Raw genomic sequence first — 24,632 nt, forward strand, 5'->3', positions numbered from 1 at the left:
TTTTCATGTTTGCCGACGCTGCCATGGAAATTTATTTCATCAAAACATCGGCAGACATTGAGATGGCGTGCCCACCAGGTGGAAAGCCCGAGAAATTTGCATTCCCCTTTGCTCATCACGGCCCATCAAAACTGAGAATGATTGGGGATTTCGCGTTTTTACATCAGTTATGTTAAAAAAATATTTACCAAAAAAGGTAATCTGGTAACAATTTTTTTCATTTTTAAATCGTTATAACATTAAAAGTAAAGTAGAAGCGATTACTTTATTCTTACTTCAAAATCTGAATCGACCACTTAAAAAGCAGCAGAAATCAACCGTAAAAATTGAGCACGTTACTTTTGACGAATCATAAAATGGGGCTGAAAATTATATTTAAGTTTTGAAACTTTTCTCAGGGAACTAGAATGATGAAACTTTAAAATCAAAACTCATCGCAATTCTTCTCAATTTCTCTATAGTGTGGAAATAAAAATGAAAGGAAAATTACAAGTTTGGTGGTTTTGTTCGATTTTCAGACATTTTGAAAGAAAAATTTTGATGGAAGATATTAATTGATTTGGAAAATATAATGATGTCTGTGATATCGAAACGAGCTTACAACTTAGCCGGGTATTACCATTCAATCGTAGAATAAAGGGACCAAAATAAAAAACTAGCGACTACCAAGGTACCCTACTTTTAATGCACTAACCATATTTAACCTGAATGCTTTAAGTACTTAACCGCCTTGCTAACATTATTGAGTACACAGCAATTCCTTGCAATGCTTGACTGAGCCGTACGTATTGAAGTTAGGATAATTCAGCGTTGTTTACAATAACTTGTTTAATTACGGCGATGTAAACAATAATTTTTCTGCACACACCAACGGATAGATCAGGACGTCTCATTTAAAAAGCACTGGGGATTGAATTGAAAAAACCGAGAATGTAAAGAGCCCAAGTTTGGAAAGTGGATTTTACTCGCAAAAAGCGAATAATTCGTCGAGAATAAAAAATGCTTGACAGAATACTCACGAGCGCGGGTACTTTGAATTATGTAACGTATGAACACTCTCTCCTGGGCCTCTACCATGAAGGGAATTTTATATCAGAAGCGATGTGGTTAGCCAAGGGCTCCACAAGTTACGCGGTTCCAACAAATATCGCCATCTACCCTTTAATTTTGTTAATTTGCGTACGTTTCTATTTCCTATGAGAATATGAAAGTTGGGATTTCAATGATGGCCTCCGCTTTTGGATAGAGCACATTCATCATGATCACCACCGTTTATAATTCCTCTGAGGTGGGGAAGCACTTATCTCAATCGGCGGAATATTTAAAATGCCCTTCTCGTATGCTCTGGCAAGGCAGGACGAGGTGACAGGCCTCTCTGGTACCACTACCCCACTGAAAGAGCCACCTTCAACATTGACAGCAAATATTTGCTTGGTGACAGTCTCCTTGTGCACCCAGTGACAGAGGCTGGAGCTCGCTACGTGACCGTTCACTTCCCTGGTGAGGGCCAAGACATCTGGTATGATTACTTCACCTTTGAGAGGATGCCTGAGGGGACAGGTGCTACACAAATCCCTATTGAGAAGATTCCTGAGTACCAGAGGGGAGGGAACATTGTTGCGAAAAAGGAGCGCATCCGAAGGGCATCCTCTCTCACTCACAACGATCCGTTCACATTGGTTGTCGCCCTTGATGCCAAGAATAAAGCCTCTGGTATGATATACTTGGATGATGGGCAGTCATATAAATATAGGGATGGAAAATATATAGAACTATTTTTGAACTTTGCCATTGATAAATTCACATTCAGGGTTTTGAATGTTGATCCTCAGTACACAGCCAAGGAAAGATTGGAAAAAGTTGTCATTGTTGGGATTGCGGCCAACTAATCAAAGGCAGAAGTGCAATGCCAAGATTTTGGGAAGGTGTTAGTTGTCTTTGTCTATGATGATCAAATCTTCTCTAAGTAGTAACCCAGATCGTGTGATAAGTATATTCACGCGTCTCACCTCTGAACCGTGGCCTGGGTGCTTTCTGCTGCACCGCCTCACCCTCTGGCACCCTCTGCCACCCCCCTCTCCTCTTCGCCTTGGGGCCCTGGTCGCCTCCTTCGCCCAGCCGCCGTCGGGCCCTCATCCGCCGGTGGGCCCCGGACAGCGGGGACCCTCTCCGGCGCCTGGCACTCATCTCGAGCCCATGGCAGCACCTCATCGCACGGCCCTCTGGGGCCACGGCCCCGGGGGCCTCCTAGTCCCACGACTGCAAGCAGAATGAAAGAATGCTCACGTAATAGACCTCCTCCTTCAAAAAATTCATTTTACCGCTCATTGAGATAAGAGTCACCGGAAGACCAAATTTTTGTGAAGCGTCAAGAGCAAAAAATGTGAAGATCAGGATAAAAGTAGATGGTGATGTACTTGAGCAATTCAGTTATTTGGAGAGCAGACTAAAGGAAAACGGATACGGCAGTGAGACCATACGGAAGAGAATTGAATCGACGAAAGAGGCGTTTATGAACGAAGAGGAGCTGATGGGAGGATTATCTTCATGTTAGAGTTTAAAGAAATGGCAAGAGAACGTGTAAAAAAATGAACTGCAGTGAGGTTAACGGGAAGGAGAAATTTTATTGAATGAGGCAGTTATAAAAAGGAATGGGTCGATGAGAGTATAATTTTGCAAAAATGATTCATTTTGCTAAAAAAGGGCTATTGAAGAGTCTGATATGGAATGTAGAGGAAGGAGGACGAGAGCAGACTGGAAGCGTTTGAATTACGGCTGTGGAGAAGGACGGAAAATGTAAATTGGACGGATAGGAAGAGGTACGACAAAGTGCTGGGCGTGGTGGGTGAGGAGAGGCAGCTAGTAGATGAGATACGGGGGATTCAGAAGGCATGGATGGAGCGAGTACTGGGCGGGAAGGGGATAATGAAAACAGTGTTAGAGGATAGAATGTTGGGTAAAAGAGGGAGAGGAAGGAAGAGGATTGGATTTTTAGAGAGAATGAATGAAAGGGAGTAGGCCTTATGAAGATGGAGGTCGACGATGGGAAGACGGGCCGAAGTTAACGTTTTTTACGCAGACTTACCTCAACCGCTATAATACTATAATGAATGTGATGAGAGTCTTGCGAAACGTTTTGCTACGCTTCGCGTGGCCTGCTTCGAGAAGTAAAACCGACGGCCTTCACACATTCGCAGTTAAGTTGATGACGTCACCAACTCAAAGCCCAAGCGGGACTCGCCTTCAACGCTACTCCTGGCCCTTGTACGTGGGTCTCGTCGTTATAACGAACACTTCTTCGAGCGAATCCTTCCCTCAAAGGAAGTTTCACTCTAAACACGTCACCAAGTCATAAAAAGTGGGCACTGGCAACATTTGCGTTTTCTTATTTACGGAAGATCGTTCATCGTACATTATCTTTCCATTCAATCTAGTGAATAACTGTGCCGCTTCGGCTGTGAGAGAACCCGCCATACACATATTCACTATCTGATATTCTTGTTCTCTGATTTTCAACAGTGGAAATGGGCTAGGCGGTTTTCTCTACGCAGAATAAATTTGGATGGTCAATGCCGTTATCCTGCCCCACCATGCAAAGCATAAGTACCATTTGCTTATTTTACAAGAGCCGATGTCGCAGCACTAATAATAACTTCAAACACCATTTTTCTCATTTGCATGCAATATGAGCCATTAAGATTGTCCTAAGTTGCAAAAAGAAATCTTTGTCTTAGAATTGTCAGTTGGAAAAAGTATAAGAAAGGGTAGTCATTGCCAAAGATATCTAGAACATCTTTCATAGGTAAATATAGCTTGTGTTCCATCCGATTTCAAATGTTTTAATATTTGCGCCGATAGAATGATATGATGTAATATAAATAGTCAATAAATGTATCAAAACGATAAATGTTAGCTTTAGGTCAGTATCACGAAGTTCTTCTTCGTCACAGGAATTCGGCAATGAAAGAGAGTCATCGCTAATAAACAAACATGGACGTCTGATTTACTAGGCTCCATGAAAAATTTGACGCCTTAACCAGTTTTTATCAAGTCTTATGGTAACATTGGAGAGCGAAAGGGAAAGAGAATGATGCGGTCAAGTTTGAAAGCTCTTTAAATTCTGTTAGGGTACATATTAGACCATTATTATCTTGCACCACTTTTATTTTGGCCTTCCACGAATGAATATAGTATTCCTCTGGCTCCAAAGATCTTAGAACGCACGCAGCGAGAAAAAGATCGAGAGAAAACAAATTGCTAATCACTTTTAAATATTTTCCCGCACTAAAATCATGTTCATAAACGCTTTGAAATTTATATGCCTAAGAACTGATGGCATATGACAAATAAATAATTAAGGTCGAAAGGGTATTAATAAAATTGACGAGCATGAGTACAAAAATATAGCACCACAACCAGTTTCAGTACATCTCGGAGCATCGTCAAGCGATTAAACCTCATTTTCTCAAGCAAATCACAAATGTAGTAAAATTACTTGTTAACCAAATCTAGATTCACCCAGGGTGTTTAAAATAACAGTGAATAGCGTATCCAACTCATTGAAGTTCGAAATCTGTCGCAAAACACGTGGAAATGTTCTAAATAAAGCCATGTTCTCTTGGAGGTGACTTCGTGGTATTTACTTAAAATTTTAGCGCACTAAAAATGACTTGGTTTTTGATGACTGAAGTTTTGCAATAAATAACATATAACGGGGTAGGGTAGATTGGGAAGGGAAAGAATAGGAATTTTCAGTCGTTGTGGAGATGACACCTAAGCCGCAGAGAATTTTCGTTATAAATCTACGTGGAAAAACAAAGTTAATCGCATTATTTTGTAATGACTTGAAAACGGTTGTGCGATTATAATTTTGAGATGTAAGGCCAGTCAGTGTTTTGATAAATTTAAACTATGAACTCTTTTAGGTCATTTATGACGTTTTGGAAATTTATTTTCCATATTTTAGGCTTATTATGACAAAATTGAGAGCGATCAAAAATAAGTACACGGATCAAATAATAATAAGTATCCAGTAATAATAATATCCAGTACAATAAATATTAATAAGTATCCAGTTAAACATTCAACATAGAGATTTAACATTTTAAAAACAAATTAAGGAAATTTATATGATGAACATTTCATGTTTATCGTACAGTTTGACTTTTAGTTGAAAATTATTGTTTTGTACAGCCAAACTACCACAGAAAAGGTACATCGTATCCATTTTTTTCATTTGTTTTCTAAAATTGAAATCTATTTGTTAAAATATATAATTTGATATTTTTGGCCTGTAAAATTAATTTTAGTACTCGAATCCTTTTGTATTTATTTCTGATCACTCTCATTTCCGTCATAATAAGTAATCTAAAATTCTTAACGTTGAAAAAGATGTTTTTTTTTCAAATTACCAAAATCTCAATAGTTCGTCTTTTAACATAAAACGAGAGGCGGAGAAGAAAAGACGTATATTATTTAATATGTTAGACTCCCACGGGATAAAACCTACAAATACATTCCATGCACAAGAGCGGTGCTTACACATCGACGATTTTGAGATATTATTGCGCCGACAAGTACGAAGAATCATGCACAGAAGACGGCTATGAGGTAACGTAAACAGTTGATAAGCGCCAATTATTGCGTTCGCGTGCTTGCCAGAGTGACTAGAGACAAAGGAGCGGCGCGCCCCGTCGTCAATTGAGGGTCGAATAATCCAGAGGAGCGGCACTTACTTTGCCGCGCGCGCAATTCGGCCCAAGACTGAGCAATCAATTACTGCGAGAAAAATCATTGCTTTCCTCAACGAAGTCAGCAAGAGCGAAGTGGAAGAAAAAGTAGTCTTACGCAAATACTTAAACTCTCTCACTTTTGCGAACAAAACAATAAAAACTGATGAATGATATTGAAAAAATGAAAATTGTCCGAAAAAATCTATATTCCCACCTTACAACAATAAATTACGCAGCCAATCACTTCATTTCCTAATTCCTTCCCTAAAAAACTTTTCTTTTGATAACGTAACAGATATTTGAAGCAAATGAAGACAAAATACGATCACGTAAATCATCAATTCGCATATTTGAAGCAATACTATCGGGCGATTAGGTTTAAGTACAGAAACACAATTTTTTACACTAAAAATGTAGCATGCGGACATTTATTACAGAAATATATGTATCGAAAATTATATTGATACTCTTTTTCTTTTTTCTTTAGGAAAAATAGGCACAGAAGAGGATTTATTGATATCTCTTCAAGATTTTTATTTATATTTATTGATGTCATCGTCTTTTTTAAAGTTTTTGGCAATTTAATAAAATTGCAACTCTATAAATTTGAATTTTATATAGTCTAACGAATATGGTGGTATTGTATTGTGATGTAATTGACTAATGAAAGTCATGTTAAACCAATTTTCAGTTTATAAGTTCAGAGTAAGGAACAGTGAATCTTAAATGAAAAGTAATTTTCTCCATGAAGCGTGCAAGCAATCAAGACTCGTTGCAAACCCACCTTCGAATTATTTCCATTTCTCCAATGCTGGCGCCGCACCTTATACGGTAGGTACCTATCTCACTGGGTTCACTACTCGAGCAGAACTTTTTTCCGAAAGTGACGGAAAACTGTGTTCACTTCACTAGCCTTGTAGAGAACTTTAATACGCGTGCAGCAAATAAAAATATATTTTTTTAATCAAAAACACTGAAACAGAAGACCGACTCCCACGCCTCGCGTATGTTTCGCAGCTGTCTTCGGCTCTATCGGGGGCACGTCTTTAGAGAATCGTCGTTTGGGACGCACTGCACGCGAACGCTTTGGGCACCACGCTTCTGTTACCAGGGAGTAGTGACGTCGGCGAAGGGTCACGTGACCGCAGATCGGACTCCGCGATTGGTCGACACCGGCCGAGAATGACAAGAGAGGGGGGGAGAGAGAATCTTTAATGAAGGGGGGGAGTATCGCGTGGAGTAGGGGGTGAAATATAAATAATGGAGTGGCGGTGTGGTTGGATTTGGGGGGGTGGGGGTTCAGGGACAAGTGAACTCATCGTGACAACGCAAAGTCACTTCGAGGTAACTGGATTACGGAGGACAACAATCTCATATTGACGAGCAACATCCAACGGAGGAGACACCTAGCGGTCATCGCCGAACATAATTACTTCTGTACGATATTATTACGTAAATTATACTCTAGACCACTTCACAGAGGAGCCACCGGTCTATCCCGTAGAAGTTTGATTTATCTCATTACCTAGGGGGGGATTATGATCCGTTTTCAAAATTTCCCTCAGAGCGGCAATGAGAGCGGAGTGAACCATTTATTACAAAAATTTACAATGCAATCGCGAGGAATAGCACTGCAAAGTCATCAATTAGATACACAACATCATAAATAGTATAACTTCAGTTAATATCCCTCATTACAGCTATTTTCTCGTGAAATTCGGATCCCTCTCACCGTCAGCGACGCGAGTGGCGACTTTTGCAAACAAATTTAACTGAGCAGTGGCTGAGAACATATTCAGAGGCGAACTTCTTTTGTATTATTCGTATTCGGTACAATAGGGTGGTTTCCTATATTTTTTGATTGCCTAAATCGAAAGATTACTACTCCTGGAGTACGTATTTCACGCCTTTAGATTTTTGAATGACGATATCTATTTTTCGTGATTAAAGGAAATGTGAAAATTTTTAAGCGCGCGAAAACGCGACGGCTAAGTATGAATGCTGGGAAAACTCCGTGTGACGTCGTTCTGGTTCCCGCTGCCGCAAGTGAAGACACCTTAGGGCGAGGCTTTGAGCCCTGATACGACGCAGGATGCTAGCAGGTAGCAGAGTACCCTGTTAGCTGGTAGCGCTTGGCTTAAATAAGGATTATTAATGCCTTATCAAACGAAGAAAACTTTCCGACCTTGGCCAGTTTTAATAGGTGATTATAAAGACATGATTCCCTGAGCTATGTGCCTCATGCATGAATTAGTAATCTCAGACGATGTAAAACTCCTATCTACTCGTAAGGAAACTAGATCCCTGTGACGTCACGTGGAGTGGCATCGCATGGGCGCCAATCTGGCCTTTTTCAAATGAGGTTAAAATTTGCCATTGCAATTCGTCTAAACTGGGGATTCTAAAACCAAATAATTGGTATATTATGAATACACTAATGGTGGGTAACGAATCGCAATCAATGCCTTTCGTTTTCTTTGATAAAAGAAACTACCCCATTGATACTGATGGAAATTCAATTTCTATGTTTTTTTAACTCGGCGATTACCACTAGATATCTTTTCCGTTGGAGATTGTTCACAAATTGTGAGGCCGCTGTCGTGCATCACCAAAATGAGCTCGAATTCAAGTCAATTGGCGCTTTCGACAACGCCCTAACACCTCTCTTTCTTTCTTCTTCGTTTGGACAGAATAGAAACTTATCGAGAAGCCGAATATTTCATCGCCTCATACCTTCCTTTATCCATAAGTCGACAACACTTCCAACAACCACAGCACCTCATTAACAAGCAAGCGCACACGCATGCAGTGATGGTTTAAAGAGATTTGATCACATTTATTGCGTGAGTGATCCAATTGCTCGTTAATATTTTTTTTCGTGTCCGCAATAGAACCCTTACTTTGCTCAACTTATTATTGGCCTCTTATCGAGATTCTTGGTGGTTTGGCAGGAGGAAGAGTTTAACGGGATTTCTTCCTCAACACCCAGATGGGTGACTGTACCTTTTCACAGATTTTAGGTCACTAAACGATAAAGAAGAGTGTTCGGAAATAAACAAGAAAAATGTTGGAGATCCATGATATTTGACATCGTGAATGAATCTATGATTAAATGTGCAGTCGTGTAACGTAGCCAGAGTAAGCTGGTTTAACATATTGCGGACGAAAATAATTACTTCTATCTTTGAATGAGTGTCGATGTAAGCATTTTTATTTACCTCTAAATATATGAAATACATTTTTGAAATACCTAAAATAATTTTTACTAAATTATTACTCTCGTATAAAACATTATTGTCAGGAATGGAATCTTCTTAAGAAATTGCACATGGAGAACAAATTAACTTAACTCCTAGGCTAATATTCCGTGGAGATGACAGAAAAAAATGCCTCGAAAATACAAGCAAGGATTTAGTGAATACACGGCAAGAGCGATCGGAATTTTAAGAGAAATACAATGGAATACAAGACCTTTTGACCGAAATTTAGACTCAATACGATATAATGTATCGGATTCATGTCCATCTTTTCGACCCTATTACTCAGGCGTGCAAATACTTCCCTACGAATATTGAGACTAAATGGATCGCTACACATCGCTGAGGGCATTCTTAAATTCTGACGTAAAAGCGCCCGCAGTGGCGAGAATAGAAATCAAAATGAAACGGGACGCACTGCTTGGATTTCCTCCTCTATGAATGCATAGCGGTCCGTCCCGTTGTGATGTTGGAGTCAGTGTCATTCTGCTTCAGATTTTCCCGAGACGAGGCTCATGAGGGATGGTTATGCAACCGCGCACGTTATTTGAGTGCGTCGGGTTGCGTCTTTGCAGGATGACTAGCGCACGCAAAATTCACAGCCATGACCATGGCCCTTATAAGGGCCTTGGCCATGACAATAAAAACAACACCATGCAGGCACGTACACAGGGTTTTGACGGTTTCATTCCCACCCCATTAATTTTGCTGCCTTGTACACCTTATTAAGAGACCAAAAGCATCATCAATCCTTCCATTTCCATCCCATTATCGTATGACTCCATTTTTTCGATATATGTAGATGCATTTGTAATTTCTACTAATAACGAACGATGACTGTAACTTACAGCACTATGCAAACCAAGCATGAAGCTGATTAAATCAAATTTACGGCTGTACGATGCGAGAGAATGGACAGCAAAGTGTAAGCGAAGGCCGTGAACCACCCAAGCAAGGCACTTCGAGGCAAATGTCTGATTAATTTGTGCTTGCATCTTGGGGCATAATTAACTGCAATTAACAGTCCTTTGAGATTCAATGTCGCTTTTGCGAGGCCTGCATGAAGTGTTGCCGGCTTCCCTTGAGAAAATGCAACGCCGTTCACGGAGGAAAGGCACATTGTTGAACAGTTGAACCAACTTAGACACTACCATTTAATTATTTATTTAACCTCCCAAATGCCATATGCTGTTTTCAATAAAAGAATGAAGATATTTAAGCGTATTTTCAACCTATACATCAATTTTAGGCCAAATATTTCCTCAAATCATAAGCGTATGTGACTTCATATAAGATGAATAGCGGGGCGTTTAGGTGCTAAGGTACGAAATATTACAAAATGAACATGGTAAACCTCCGGGATAAGATTTGGTATTTTGCTGTGCGACTCCAAAGCAGATGGGCTCTACATGCCTGCCCTGTACTTTCATGGGGTTTCGAGGAAAGAATGGTGTCCCGCGGCGTATTTCCTGTCCCCGACCGAAGTGAGAAGGTTCGAAGTGCGGATTAGCCGGGGTTGTGAGGAAGAAGAATAAGGCTTTGTCAAACCTAAACAGCCAACCCAACACCCTTCCACAAAAGAGTGTATGAGGAACAAAACACCCTCATGTGCACTCATGAATTGAAGGAGTTCATAATTACTCGGAAATTCCGTAGAGTAACCGAAGAAAAGCATATTCATCACAGTTAGGCATCACAGTCTACAAACACATGCGCTGGATATAGTATCCCTCCATGATAACAAATATATGACATTTGGTTATCATTGACAGCATGGATGTCTTGAGTAAGGCGAATACAGGACATTAAGGTCCTCAGAACGTCGTCAGTGCGGGGAGTCGGAGTTTCGAGGCCGCGCTGAGCCGAGCCGGGCCGCGAAACGCGATCGAAAATTGGAATTTTTTCTCAGGGTCGCAAGCTTTTTCCGCAGATTTTTGCAGAATACTTTAAAATTATGTTTACTTAATACCCTGACAAAAAATCATGATATACATGTTTCTAAAACCAGAGATAATGACTACTTTATGTTAACTTTTGCCTAACAAAATGTCCGCCATTTTATGACCTAATGACCAATACTGCTTTCAAAATATCTTCGATATAGAACCTTAGGAAATCCACAAAAGTGTTTTTGCTTGAAAAAGGCAAATTTGAGGAATTTAGGTGCAAGCAACTTCAACCATCACACGCAATCGATATTACCGGGGTCCGCCGCGCGGAGCCGGACCGCGACGCGCGGTCGAAAATTCGAATTTTCTCTCAGGGCCGCAAACTTTTTCCCAAACCTTTTGCAGACAAACGTTTAAATATGTTTTCTTAGTATTATTACGAAATATCTCGGCATACATATTTCTTATAAAAAAGATAATGACTGCTTTAGGTGAAATTTTGCTTGAAAAAAGCTTCCGCCATTTTGATACATTACAGCACACAAATATCAACAAAAATGTCTGAAACTTATGCAACGTACAGGCAAGAAACTATTATGACAGATGAACATGTTAAAAATTTCATGAAAATCCATCCACTGCTCTACCATCTGCGTAACTTTTTACATTTTCGAAGAAAAATGATAAATGGCGTGTTTTTAGAAATTTCGTCATGTTTAAGCCTCTGTAACTCCGTTACGGCTGAGACTTAATAAAAATGGCTTGCTATTTCAAAATCAGCAACTATTTCCCCGTATTTGTGCCAAATTTCAATTGTCTACCTCAAAAAAAACCATTTCGGACTTTTGTCCAGCGTTTTTCGATTTCCGACCACTGTGCGACGTTTCATTGCTACCGACCACGGTTTCATTACAGAGTAACATTGTCAATATAATCTGAGGTTTCAGGCGAGATGGAGTGGAAACGTGACACAATGAAAAATGAAAAATCATGAGCAATTTTCACAATTTTAAATTTATTGGTACTACCGGTTTCGCTTTACAGCATCATCAGGTACAATATGATGATGCTGTAAAGCGAAATCGGTAGTACCAATAAATTTAAAATTGTGGAAATTGCTCATGCTTCTTCATTTTTCATAACACTGTCAAGGTTATAATTTGCCTCTACAATGATGATAATGATTGGGTACACGAAAGCCTCAATTGGAAACGACCAAGTTGCGATTTCTTCAAACGCAACTACAACCAAGGATTTCCACGAAATCAAGCTCGCTACCGTCAAGAAACAAAATATTAATATCCTAATGTTTAATCATGACTATTGGTGGTTTCAAAATTTTTATGCAAAAATGTTCGTGATAAAATGTGAATCAACGTAAAAAGGCCTCTATTAGAGAAGTATAAGTAAGTACTTGGGTTACGACAGTTTTGACACTTTTGAACAGCAAATATTTAAACTTCGTCGAAGAAAACTTTGACACAAAATTAAAGCTAAAGAAACCGCTATAACTTTAAGAAGATGGTGCTCTTTTAATAAAAGGCATGCGATCTCATCATACCCGTTGATTTGGGCTAGCTAACACACTTAGAGCAGGGATTGGCCTCTCCTCCTATGAAAAATACCTAAAACGTGAGCTGAAGTAAATCTTAACTCCCAGACTTGGATGATGGAGAGTAAAGGAACCTCACAAACTATGGTTCGTGGTCATTCAATGAATGGTCCCTACTCCGTGGCCACTAAATTGTCCGTCATGAGGCTGCAGAGCCAACGGTCAGGAGAGAAATATGTTTGGTAGACTGAGACAATTGCCAAAGAAAAGCGATCCATTGGACCTTCAGAAAGACAGAGGTGGACGAAGAAGAAAACATAAGAACACCGCAACATTAACATCGAGCTCACGCAAAGAGCTCATTGCAAAAGTGGAACACTCGGAGGGCTGAATATTTTTATCTCGCCCGCAATGTGAAAAATAAAGTGTTAACGGTATTTTAATACGGTTCACGAGGAAGATTATTTATGATAGGACTAGAAGAACTCTGTGACTTTCAATTTTTCCAATGCCATCAAATGACATCTAACGGCAAAACAAGAAATTTCTTCGATATCATTTAGAATACTCTACGTGATCCCACGAAAATTATAATTGTATACCCATCATGTTAACGCCAGTTCTTGATAGAATTCGCCATCTCACATGCCTAATATTTCCACGTGCCGTATCATTATAATTATTTTTACTTTAATATTTCCATCACAGAAATGAATTCCAACGCAAATTCTCTAGTAGCTACTGATAGTATCTTCATTGGCATCGTGACCTCCCTCACCACAGGGGTCAATTTCTACCACATGGGCTATTCTTTGATATTCTATCACTATGCGGTTCGGTATTACGAAATGCAATTATTTCGAATTATTCCTAATATTTCGATCATGTTCTGTGTTGGTATTATTGAAATATTTTTTGACGATTCGAACTAAAAAAGTTTGGCCTACCTCAGCTAAAGAGTTCGAAAATCAGACCACTGATCACCAAACAGCATTTGCTTACCACTTGAATCCTTGTTGGTTACGTTGACATTCAAAAGGAACTGCGATAGCAACTTTTTGAAATTTTGTTTTTCTGTTTGAATCCAGAAAACTATGAATAAACCAAACATTGGGTCATTGGTAAACCCACTCCATTAAATTTACAGAATTTATGGAAATATTCATAGAAAAACAATTAAGTTAAACGCGAAATTGTTCAAAATCATCGGCAATATTTTTCGCATTGGCTCGTGGCGGCTCCTGTCGGTGAAAGGAGAAGTAATATGGACGTTGAGGTTTTTCAGGCGAGTGGTTTGGTACCTGGGCAACTAATAATTATGTTTTGTGAGTAGAGAGAGAGAAAGTACTCTCTGTTGTCCGGCTCATCGTCCGTGCAAGCGCCAAAGGCAGTTTTGCCCTGAACCCTCCGCGTGCTTGGTTGACCATACGCTACGCTGTCTTGAGGCAATAACGACCCCCAAGGTAAAAAAAGACCATCTATCACTCCAAACGTCCATCCACCTCCCCGCAAATGCCTTACCCCCCCCCCCCCCCCCCCCCTCCAATACACATTTCACGCTGGCCGATCCTCGACTACTTCTCTCTAGCAGAAATCTCTCCATCCATCGACCTCTCTGATTTGCATTCGGAGTCATGCGACCTCCGTCACGCAGAAGGCGAGAGCTATGGACACGAAGGCGATGGACTGGGTATTCAAAACCTCAGCATTGGGGGGGGGTTCCCACCCTCTCAAGAAGCACACCCCTTTCGTACCCTGAGAAGAGGGGCCTCGAGGGAGATAAGGACGATAGCCCAAGGCTCTCTCGGGAGAGGAGAATAGCATGGCACCCCTCCAAGGTCGCCAACGAGAGGCCACCTAACGTGTAGGTAATGGCGACTGGATTATTTGTCAGCACTACTACATATACATCTCACATCTGATACTAGAATCAAAATTTAAGAACTGCAGGTACTTTACGATATCAGAAATACTGGCGCATTTGATAATGGATTTAGGAAATCGCAACCGAGAAATGACACTTACGTAACTTTATTTAAAAGATTATTAATGTGTGTGATTTGTATTAATTGTCTCCAGTCAACCAATAAATGGGCTTCGTGCGCTTCGAAAATAAATTATATCCGCAGCCTCTTAAGAACGTCCTTGCTTCTGCGTTTAAAAACATTATATGGCGCACTGGGAGGACGCAATCGAGTTATGCTAACCCTAGAGGTCACCATGGCTAATGAAAAAGGTCAAATGAATCATTCCCCACTGGACATATGCTACTGAATTCAGGATGTAAGAAAATTCCACTGGTAAGCAAAACAAACGTCATATTTGCTAAGATTTTAATGTGAGTCCTTCGTATTATTCTTGGCCGAATGCATACAAATAAATCGCCTATCTACGCATCATTTTTCCTAAATTGCATTTAAAATTTCGTTAAAAAAAATACACTTAGAGACTCGTATGGCCATTCTTTTTTCTACGAATTAAAATTGTATATTTAGACGTGAATAATCTAAAGACTGTCAATCTGATGAAAAATGACATTAGGCGGGTAATTACATAACTGCTGGAAAAATTACGGGTAAAAAGTACATTCACAGATAATTGACGCGTGCTATGACACTTATTTTTGCTTTTCAACATCGAAACCTGTCACGTACGTAAGCAGTTTTCCATTTCATATTCACATAAAAAATTTAACTTTTGTTTATGCCCAGGGAGTAAAGAGTCTCTACGTAACCATGAAGTTAAACGTTGCTAAAGAGAAAAGCATTTTCAGCCACATAGACGGAACCTACTCGCTTTGCGTTTGATTCACAAAAATCAGGCTCAAGCCATGACCAGTTTAGTGGTACCACACTTAGAGCAGGATCCGATACAGAGAGTATATTAAATGCCGATTCTTAACTTCTTCCTGGAATCATGTATAAAGTCTGTTATAATTTTGAATCAAACACTTACAGACAGAAATACAGTATTTTCTCTTTCGGAATATGGAGAATATGCTAATTGCGCCAAAAGAATCGGTACCAGTTAAAAATGATATGTGTGAATTCTTGTACTTCCATGGGAAATATAGTTAATTCATCATTAACTATTAAAATTTACGAAATTGGAATTGCGCCGAAACGCACGACCTCCATGTTTTCCGATATGTGACGTCAGCTTGCACACACGACACGAAGGTCGCTCTTTGGCGTTTGTTTGTTTGTTTTTGTTGCTTGGTTACTAGTTCTTCTCATCTTCAATTCTCAAAATTGCTTATTTATACTAATTGATGAAACCTCGGAGGAGGGAATAGCTAGCTCGAATAATTATTTATGATGGAGGGAAGTACTTCATCAAAGAAAATTTCACACACGAATACCTAAAGATAAGAAACCACTATAAGCATTGTTCCGTGGTGTTCTAGTATGTGTATTTCCAACCCAGGAATGGTTTTTGCAAGCGTGCCAATCGACACCGCATAGAGAACGTGCAATTACACGAATTGTGCAATTACTGCTTCCATTAACTTGGTTTTCCACTTGCAGCTAATCGAAATTTCCAATCAGGCCATCATCAAGGGAGAGAAATCGTTTGATGGACAATATCCCCATCAATTGAATCATCAAAAACAGCAAACAACGATTGGTCTCACGCAGCTCACCACTCAACTCTTCCATCAGCTACTCTTTTGACAATTACTTCTGCTCTACACCCTCCATTACTCCCTCTATGCCTTTCATTCGTGGCCAACCTCTTCCTTTCTTCTTTTCCACTTGCCTTTCAACGATAGTTTTCATTAGAACCTCACGTCTCAAGACGTGGCCGATTGACTCGTCCCGTTTCTTCCCAAGATTTTCAAAAGACTTCACTTCTGCAAACACCACATTCCAAACGCCTCAGCCCTTGGCATCTCTGCTGCCGTAATCGTCAATGCCTAGCTAAAATAACTGTGCTCCAAACGTAGGCCCTAATGCGTTTCTTCCTCGAGGCCGATTTATGTAAAAATGTTAGCAATTAACGAAAAATGAGCACCACAGCTTTTGAGCGTTTAGAGGAAAAGTTATCGCGGCCTTTTCGCCCTCAATCATTCTAGTTAAGAACTAACAGCGAACTGCCTCACACTCTGCATTGAAATTGAGTCGAGATTTTTCTAAGCCGCATCGCCCATGTCTTTTCCGGAGTTTATTTATCAATTCTACATTAGATCCATTTTATATTTCATCCCAAGATGTCTCCTTCCATGAATCACGGTTTGAATTAACAACACACTGCTAAAGAGCGCACCAAACACTTATCTCTGACTCTGCGCGTCTCAATTTTTTCACGCTCTTTCTCGCGCTAATGTCACACTGACGTTTTTTTCTATAAACGCCGCCATTGCATGCAATGGCTATGCATGGGAAGTGACGTCTTACGCCACGCTCATAATGTACAGCTTTTTTTGTTCTTCCACCGACGCTGTTCTCTAAACTTCAACGCTGGTATTCCCAGCTCAGATTCTCTTTTTTGATTCTCCTCTTCGCTCAGGCTTAGGGCCGTATTCTTAGTGGACCCTACATATCCGTCCCTACATAACAAAAGGCCCCTACATGCGTTTCTCAGTCGACCCTACATAAGTGGTGGGGGTTGATTCCGTTGTCAAGTTCTCTGTAGATGACGTAGATGATGGCGCAGTGCTAATTTTACACTCTGGTGGCGTAATGGAACTAACTATGAAACTAAGAAAAGACGACCGAAAATTTATGACCGAGCAAATTGTTTTTGTAGGGTGTAGGACTGGTTCAGCTACCCTACATCAAGTAGGGCCCGTTTAGTTCCAAAAACGGCCATATGTAGGGGCTGATGACGTATCCAGGGTCGGTTGGCCCTACAGGGTCGACTAAGAATACGGCCCTTACTCCTCTGATTATTTCCATTTTGCTTCGTCCGTCGCTGGTCACGTTCGACCACCCATAAGAGTGGCACAATTCCTTAAGAAGACTCATCGTTCCCGCTCGACCCATCTTTTTCCGTGACGCATTGCTCGTTTGACACCTCGGCAATCATCTTGAAATTAACTGGGAATATTTTCGGCCCATTTCAAAACCTTTATAAATATCTCAAATTTCAAATCAGTATTTTCTCAGTTGTTATTTTTTTGTAATTGAGACTCAGGCAAGTGTTTACTGTCTCCTCTTCATGCCCTGAAAATTTAAAATCGTAACTTTGATTCTAAAACAAGGTTTTAGTTTAGTTATTTTATTCTGTCAACGGACCAAATACGACCAATAGAGTGCGAGCGACGCGTTTTCATCTCCTACTTGTTTTAGTTGGACATCGGCCTATTTTCTTTCGTGGCAGAAAAATATATTTATTCTCTTCGCATTAATTTGCTTTTGATTCCGTAATTTAATCACATTGAGTCTTCCCATACTCTTCTCTGTGGTGTCGCGTCATACACGCCAGCTTTAATGATGTCAAATTTACATTTACACCTGACAGTGCAATATAAGCCAAATTACCAGCTATGTGATGATCGATATCGCAATGAGAATGTGTTGAGAACAACGAGTAAAAATTAGGAATGGTCGGATCGGATATCTCGGATCCAAATATCCGCGGATATTGCCCTTCATCGGATACATCGGATCCAAAGTCGCGGAAGACATCGCATCTGGATCCGAAATTTTAAATAATAGCTTCAGTGAATGCAATAATGGTGGGAAGGGTTCCGATTCTATCTTCAAATGCGCCGTCGCATGCGATTCTTGTCCTACTCATGAACCGTTTTGTTTGAAAGCTCTCGCCGAGGTTACGTAGGAGAATTTCAGCCACGGAAAATAAAAAAGGCAAAATACGACTGGCATATTGTGTGACTCTTCTCAAGAGATTGAACAATCATCGGGGGAATCTCAGCGTCAGGAATTTGAAAATGCGTTTGGATCCGAAAATATTCGATCCGAAAGATCCGGCTCCGAGAATGAAGGATCCGATCCAAATCCGGATCCGAAAAAATCCTGGATCCGTCCATCCCTAGTAAAAATAAAATTCTTCTAAAAACCTTAGAGAGAATATGTGATCACTTCGTTGGCCAAATCATGAATGAGGCATGATGACCTGATGAAAACAATCATAGAAGGACAAATGGGTGTGAAGAAAGGCATAAGAGTGACCGGAATGAGTTACAAAGAACAGGCTATTTAGGATGTAAAAGAGAAGAGCTTCGTAAATATGAAAAGGTGAGCAGATAGGAGAGCTTAATGGAGAGCTCCGTCAAACCAATCGTGCAATTGTTGAATCATGATAAGAGCGACTATAAACACAATGTATAATAAATTATTTTTAACCCGAAGGTATCAATGGTCAAGGAGGGCAACTGAATTAATTGTGTATGACACACTAATAGCTAGTTCGGAGATAATTGTATTAGCGTATTCATAGAGCAACGAATGGAAAAATGACATGTAATGCACAGAGAATTATTTTTTACCGTTTCGTGACGCTATCATTCATCCAAATAGCAGCATGGCCTCAAAAAGGCGACAAACGGTGGATACTTCGCGTTCACGAAATATTTATGAGGAAAATTCAAGGGAGGACGCTTCAGATGATAAGCACATCCCGACGACGAAAGCACGGAAAAGTATCTGAGAGGAAAAGGAGGAATACGTTTACACAAACGCATATGCTATTCAGAAAGTCGGCGAGAGTGAGTTTAAATTGTTTGCTTATTCTTGCCACGTTTTTGTCGAATAATAACCCAATTTTATCACGATAAAAGGACTCGTCAAACGCACGTTCTACTACTCAGCGAGAGAGAATGATAATAATGTATACATGTAAAGAGCAAGTTACTCACTTCAAATTAGTCAAAATTTATTACTATAATTTAAGATCCTTATCAAAAAACATAACTAAAAAAACCATCAATAGTGAGAAAGCCACGATATGAGCGACAATAAGCGATTATAATGTTAATTTTTCGTAACATCTTACCATATCCAATTAAAGAAGGTTGAAATGATAATATCACTTTGTTGATTTTAAAAATAATATAGAAAAAGGATTGACTTAAGATATAAATAAATTATGTTCAATCTTGGGCATGCATCATACTTATTGACCATAAACATGGTAAAAACTTTTAATATTTGCAGAGGGAAAGATGCATTTTGCTGCATTTGTTTAAAAATTTCAGGTCCCCGTTGAAGGTAGTCATGGTCATGAAGTACACTTTATATTTTGGTAAATTTTACGTAAAAATGTGTCAACCGAAATTTGTACTCTCGGTGATGAAGAAATATATAATTCATTACTTTTCAATCCTATACTACGCGAGTTCCAATACTTTATTGTAAACAATTGTGAATAAATGAACTGCTATCACCTCATCGTCGCGCTGCGAACGTTTTTGAAAACCGATTTCAATGATCTCTGATTGTAAATCGCAAAATAATATACAAGAACTTCTGAGTGGGGTGTCCTTTATGTAATATGTTCTCGCCCATTCCATCCCAGTCCTTCCTCCACCATATGTAATCGTTCAAAGTCTCCCCTTCAAATGTTCGCTTGATGCATATATCGTGCGATATCGTGCAGCCGATATAAATTGAACACTAACAGAACTGATAGCTTGGTAGGGGAAAAAATATTTAAGGGGGGTACTAACGGCGACGCAGGCCGTTGCCATGGCAACGCGAGATTATTATGATCGATTACTCCCAACTCGTGTGTCTGTTGACATTCGAAAGGAGAGGCAATAGGAGACGAGAAATTACTTAATTCGATAACAAACTTAAATGTTTAGAAAACACTTCCTGTCTTCAGTTATCTCAAAGCAACCGACTATTCACTCGAATGAATTCAACTGCAGACGGCGCAATGAATGCAATACACGGCTGACGATTGATAAATAAGTAACTCTCTTGCAGATGGTCCCTTGAGATTCATTTCGCGTTCGGTCGACTTACCGAGGACAGTTATAGGAATTTGTCTCAACCGGTGGCATTTTGTCTACTTCCAAGTTTAAAAATTAAATTATCATTTTGACATTTAGGTGTATTAAAGAGAGAAACGTCATAATAGCTATTTCTATTTCAGACAAAATATGTCACATCAGAGAAAATACTGAGGAGAACGTTTCTATAAATACTGGAATTTCAAGATGATAGTATGATGAAAGACGATAGTTTGTTATGTTTACAATAAAGACTGAGGTTATTCCTACTCCAATTATTATAATTTTACATAAATTGTCCATTCTGGGGATAGTTTTACACATTTACATTAAAGACTGAGGTATCCCTGAAGGTTATCTTTCCTCCAATACTAGAATTTTAATGTAAAAGTTCCATAGTTTGGCATGTTTACATTGAAGATATAAGTATGCCTGAAGGTTATCCTGTCTTCAATAACCTAAGTTCTTAATAGATTTTGAAATCTATGAATTGATTTTCATGTGAGACTGAAGTATGACTGAGGGTAATTCGTACTCCAATATTTATAATTTTACATAAATTGTCCATTCTGAGGATAGTTGTACACATTTACATTAAAGACTGAGGTATTCCTTGAAGGTTATCCTTCCTATGTTTTGGCTTTTAATGAGACTACAAAATTGTGTCTGATAATTCCATATTTTATTTCATAAAATCAAAAACATATACGTCCCACAGTTTTATTCATTACTTTCTATCTTTTACGGCTTCATACTTGTACACTGTACAGCATTTCAATTTGAATATGTTTGGCGCCCGCCGCCATTTTCTGTGACGTAGGTATGCCTGTGACGTTATCTCTCCCTCCATTCGGAACGACTTCTCCTTGGGGGCTGGCCCATAGAGCATCTAGTGGCGGTAGGCCGAACCTCCACTCCATACTTCGCAGTCGGAGTGCGGGTCGAAACTAAACCATTCGAAGGTGAAGCACGTGGTCCCTCCGCTGCGAAACATTATCTGTACTTCGCCTCGTCCCACAGATCGTTTATTTTAGTTTCGATCCGAAATAGTTTTGACTCCGATTTCGTTTAAACCCTGGGTTTAGCTCCCCGGGTTTAAATCCATTTATTGTTTCGTTTCTACATTTCGCTCCCGGGTCACGCATTGAAATTTCACTGGTTTTGACTTTCGTTCAGTTTCGATCGTCAACCCTTGATTTGATGCGGTTAGCAACCTCACTTCGACACTCAGCTGCTCTGAAGACGATACGCGAATCGAGCAACAAAACGTCGCTTATGAAAAACCTGACCTGGATGAGAATTCGAGAAAAATTCCCGCAGAGTGGTCAAGAGGTTCTAATGCCCCCGAAATTTTATCTTGAGCGTACCCTCTCCAAATGAATCCTTCGAAATGGACCCCCCGCTCTCGATATTTGTCTCCCTCGAAAATTTTTCCTGAGTACGGTCTCTTTGGCCGTTATGTCCTAAACTTTGAATCTCCCACGAATCCCACTTTTAGTAAAAATATCCGAGGATTATCATGAACCACTGTTCATCACATGTTATCATACTGAATACCTGCATCATAAATGTCCAGTGGCGAATATAAACATAAATTTTGGGAGGTGGGGCATTTGGCCCATCCCTTACATTCCTCATTGTATTTTTTGTTAAACTTCACAAGAATAATATTCATCTACATCTACATAATACCCTGCGAGCCACCTCTCGGGTGTTTGGCAGGGGGTGATCAATCACCAGCATGCAGCATGCATTTGGACTCCCACATGCGCACCACATCGTCCAAAAAACGTCCTGTATACTAAAAAATTATACTACTATATGCTGTTAGAAATAATAATTGAATTAAGAAACATGCATTAATTTTACATAGGTTAGTAGGCTACACTACAAGTCATGCAATCTATTTACGAGTTCTATTGCTGCCGTTATAATCTCTTATTGATCGTGGAAAAAATGACATTCGGAATCTGTCTGTTCTACAATCTATCTCTCTTATTTTATTTATATGATCTGATCTTCCGTAGTATGTTGGCGACCGTAAGATATGGTTAACTTCGTCAGAAAAGACATTGCTCTTGAATTTATCTAAAAGGTTTAGTCTATTTTTCAATCTACGGTCCGACAGAGATTCCCATCCGAGTTTATCTAAGAGGTCAGTTACACTAACAAGACTATCATAACGACCTTTCACATACCTGGCAGCTCTTCTTTACACGCTCTGTAACTAAGCCTTATTCATGAGGGTCCCAAACACTGGCAGCGTATTCCAAATGTGGTCTAACCAGGGAAAAGTAGCTAATTTCTCTCACTTTGCCGTCGCACTTTCCTAATATTCTTTTAACAAAACCCATTTTACGATTAGCTTGACCGGTTATTTCTCGAATATGTTTATTCCACGATAGATCATTATTGAGTCTAACTCCTAGATATTTCACGGATTCAACAGTCTCTAATTGGGTACCCCGAATCATATAGCTACTTTTTATGGAGTTGTTCTTCTTCCAGAAATTCATTACGACGCATTTTTTTTCAAATTTAATTCTAACTGCCTAGCATCGCACCAAGCTTGGATAGCAGCAAGGTCATTTCAGTCATCTATATCTTTGCTGGAACGGATTTCTCTGTAAAGTACAGCGTCGTCTGCAAATAATCGTAACCTACTGTGTACTACTTCGCCAATGTCGTTTATATAAAGAAGGAATAGGAGTGGGCCTATGACACTACCCTGAGGAACGCCAGAAGTGACTCTAACCTCATTGGAGACTGCACCGTCTAATACTACTCTTTGGACGCGGTCGCTCAAAAATTCTCTTATCCAGGGAATGACATCTTCGTCTAGACCGTAAGATTTCAGTTGTTTTATTAACTTTCCGTGGGGTACTTTATCGAATGCCTTTTTGAAATCAAGAAAAATCGCGTCAACTGGAATGTTGTCTTCCCCGGAGACTAAAATATCGTGGGCGAAAAGCGCTAACTGAGTTTCGCACGATCTGCTTTTCCTGAATCCATGTTGAGTTCCCATTAATAAGTTTTGCGCGTCTAGGTGTTTCATTACCGAGCTGACTGCGATGTATTCAAGGACCTTGCATGAGATGGACGTTAAAGATATCGGCCTGTAATTAGATGGCTGTTCCTTGTCTCCACTTTTAAATATTGGCGTTACATTACCGATTTTCCAGTCATTAGGTACTTCGTGTTGCTTGATGGATTTACTGAATATTAACTGCAAGTAGGGGGCAATTTCTGAGGCTAGTTCTTTATATACGCGAGAAGGGATTTCGTCTGGACCAGGTGATTTATTTGGACTGAGCGATTTCAATATATTTTCTATTCCGAGCGTACTAATGTCAATAGCTGGCATCTTATGTATACAGGGATTGTCATCGGTATCGGGTGAGTTCTCGGAAGGCTCGGTGAACACGCTCTTGAAGTAGGAATTTAATAAATTGGCTTTATCGTAACTGCTAGTCAACACATCTCCATTGTCGATTCTCAGCGAACATACGGTAGATCGTTTACCTTGAACTTCCCTAACATATGACCAAAATGCTTTTGGGTTATCCTGTAACTGCTCTACTAGTGTTTTTCTTTTAAAATTCGTGAATGCATTCCTGAACGCTTCCTTCGTGGCGGCTTTAGTCATCCTATATTTTTTTATTATTAGCTCGCGTTCATTAGCGGATAAATCCGTGCTGACTTTTTTCATTTTAGCATGACACGCTCTCTGTCGCCTCAATAATTTTCTCACTTCCGCGTCGTACCATCTCGGTTAGCTGCCTTCTTTTACTGTTTTACTAGGGATGTTGCTATTTATTCCCGAAGTTACGAGTGAAAGAAAGGCTTTCCAAGTATTCTCAACATTTAACTTTAATACTGATTCTTGAAACTCGGGGAAAGCATTTTTCAGATGACTCTTAAACCCATCAAAATCAGCTCTTTTAAAAATGAAAACTTTACGCTCTTTTTTAAAGTTTACAGCGGTATTTAGAGAAAACTTTGCAGTTACTACCCTATGGTCACTTATTCCTTCGACAGTGCCAACGTTTATTACCTGATGTGGTATATTTGTCGCTAATAAATCAGGAATACTTTCTCCTCTGTTTGGTGCGGATGCTATTTGAAACAATAAATTAGATGTAAATGTGTGTAATAAAGCCTCGCAGATCACTTTATCCCTCCCACCAGGAATGTAGCTATAAGTCTCCCAATCTATAGAAGGTACATTGAAATCTCCACCCACAATCAAGTTTCTTTCAGGATACTTGGATGATACGCTGTTTA

The 24,632-nt window shown here is 39.7% G+C and overlaps 1 protein-coding gene across 2 annotated transcripts in view; it reads right to left on the reverse strand.

The window, feature by feature from the left end:
• The window catches only part of LOC124158467, a 72,105-nt gene that overhangs the window by 39,008 nt on the left and 8,465 nt on the right, over positions 1-24,632 (reverse strand). The window contains exons 1-2 of one of the 2 annotated variants that reach the window (XM_046533581.1): positions 6,517-6,786; positions 2,010-2,259 (exon numbers count right to left, since the gene is read on the reverse strand). In XM_046533581.1, coding sequence (XP_046389537.1) covers positions 2,010-2,211 — 202 coding nt within the window. In that variant the 5' untranslated portion in view covers positions 2,212-2,259; positions 6,517-6,786. Of the gene's footprint in view, positions 1-2,009; positions 2,260-6,516; positions 6,787-24,632 lie in introns of those variants that run through there. The other variant, XM_046533580.1, reaches the window with a different exon arrangement.

The sequence above is a fragment of the Ischnura elegans genome, chromosome 5, assembly GCF_921293095.1.
Source record: "Ischnura elegans chromosome 5, ioIscEleg1.1, whole genome shotgun sequence".
NCBI lineage: Eukaryota > Metazoa > Arthropoda > Insecta > Odonata > Coenagrionidae > Ischnura > Ischnura elegans.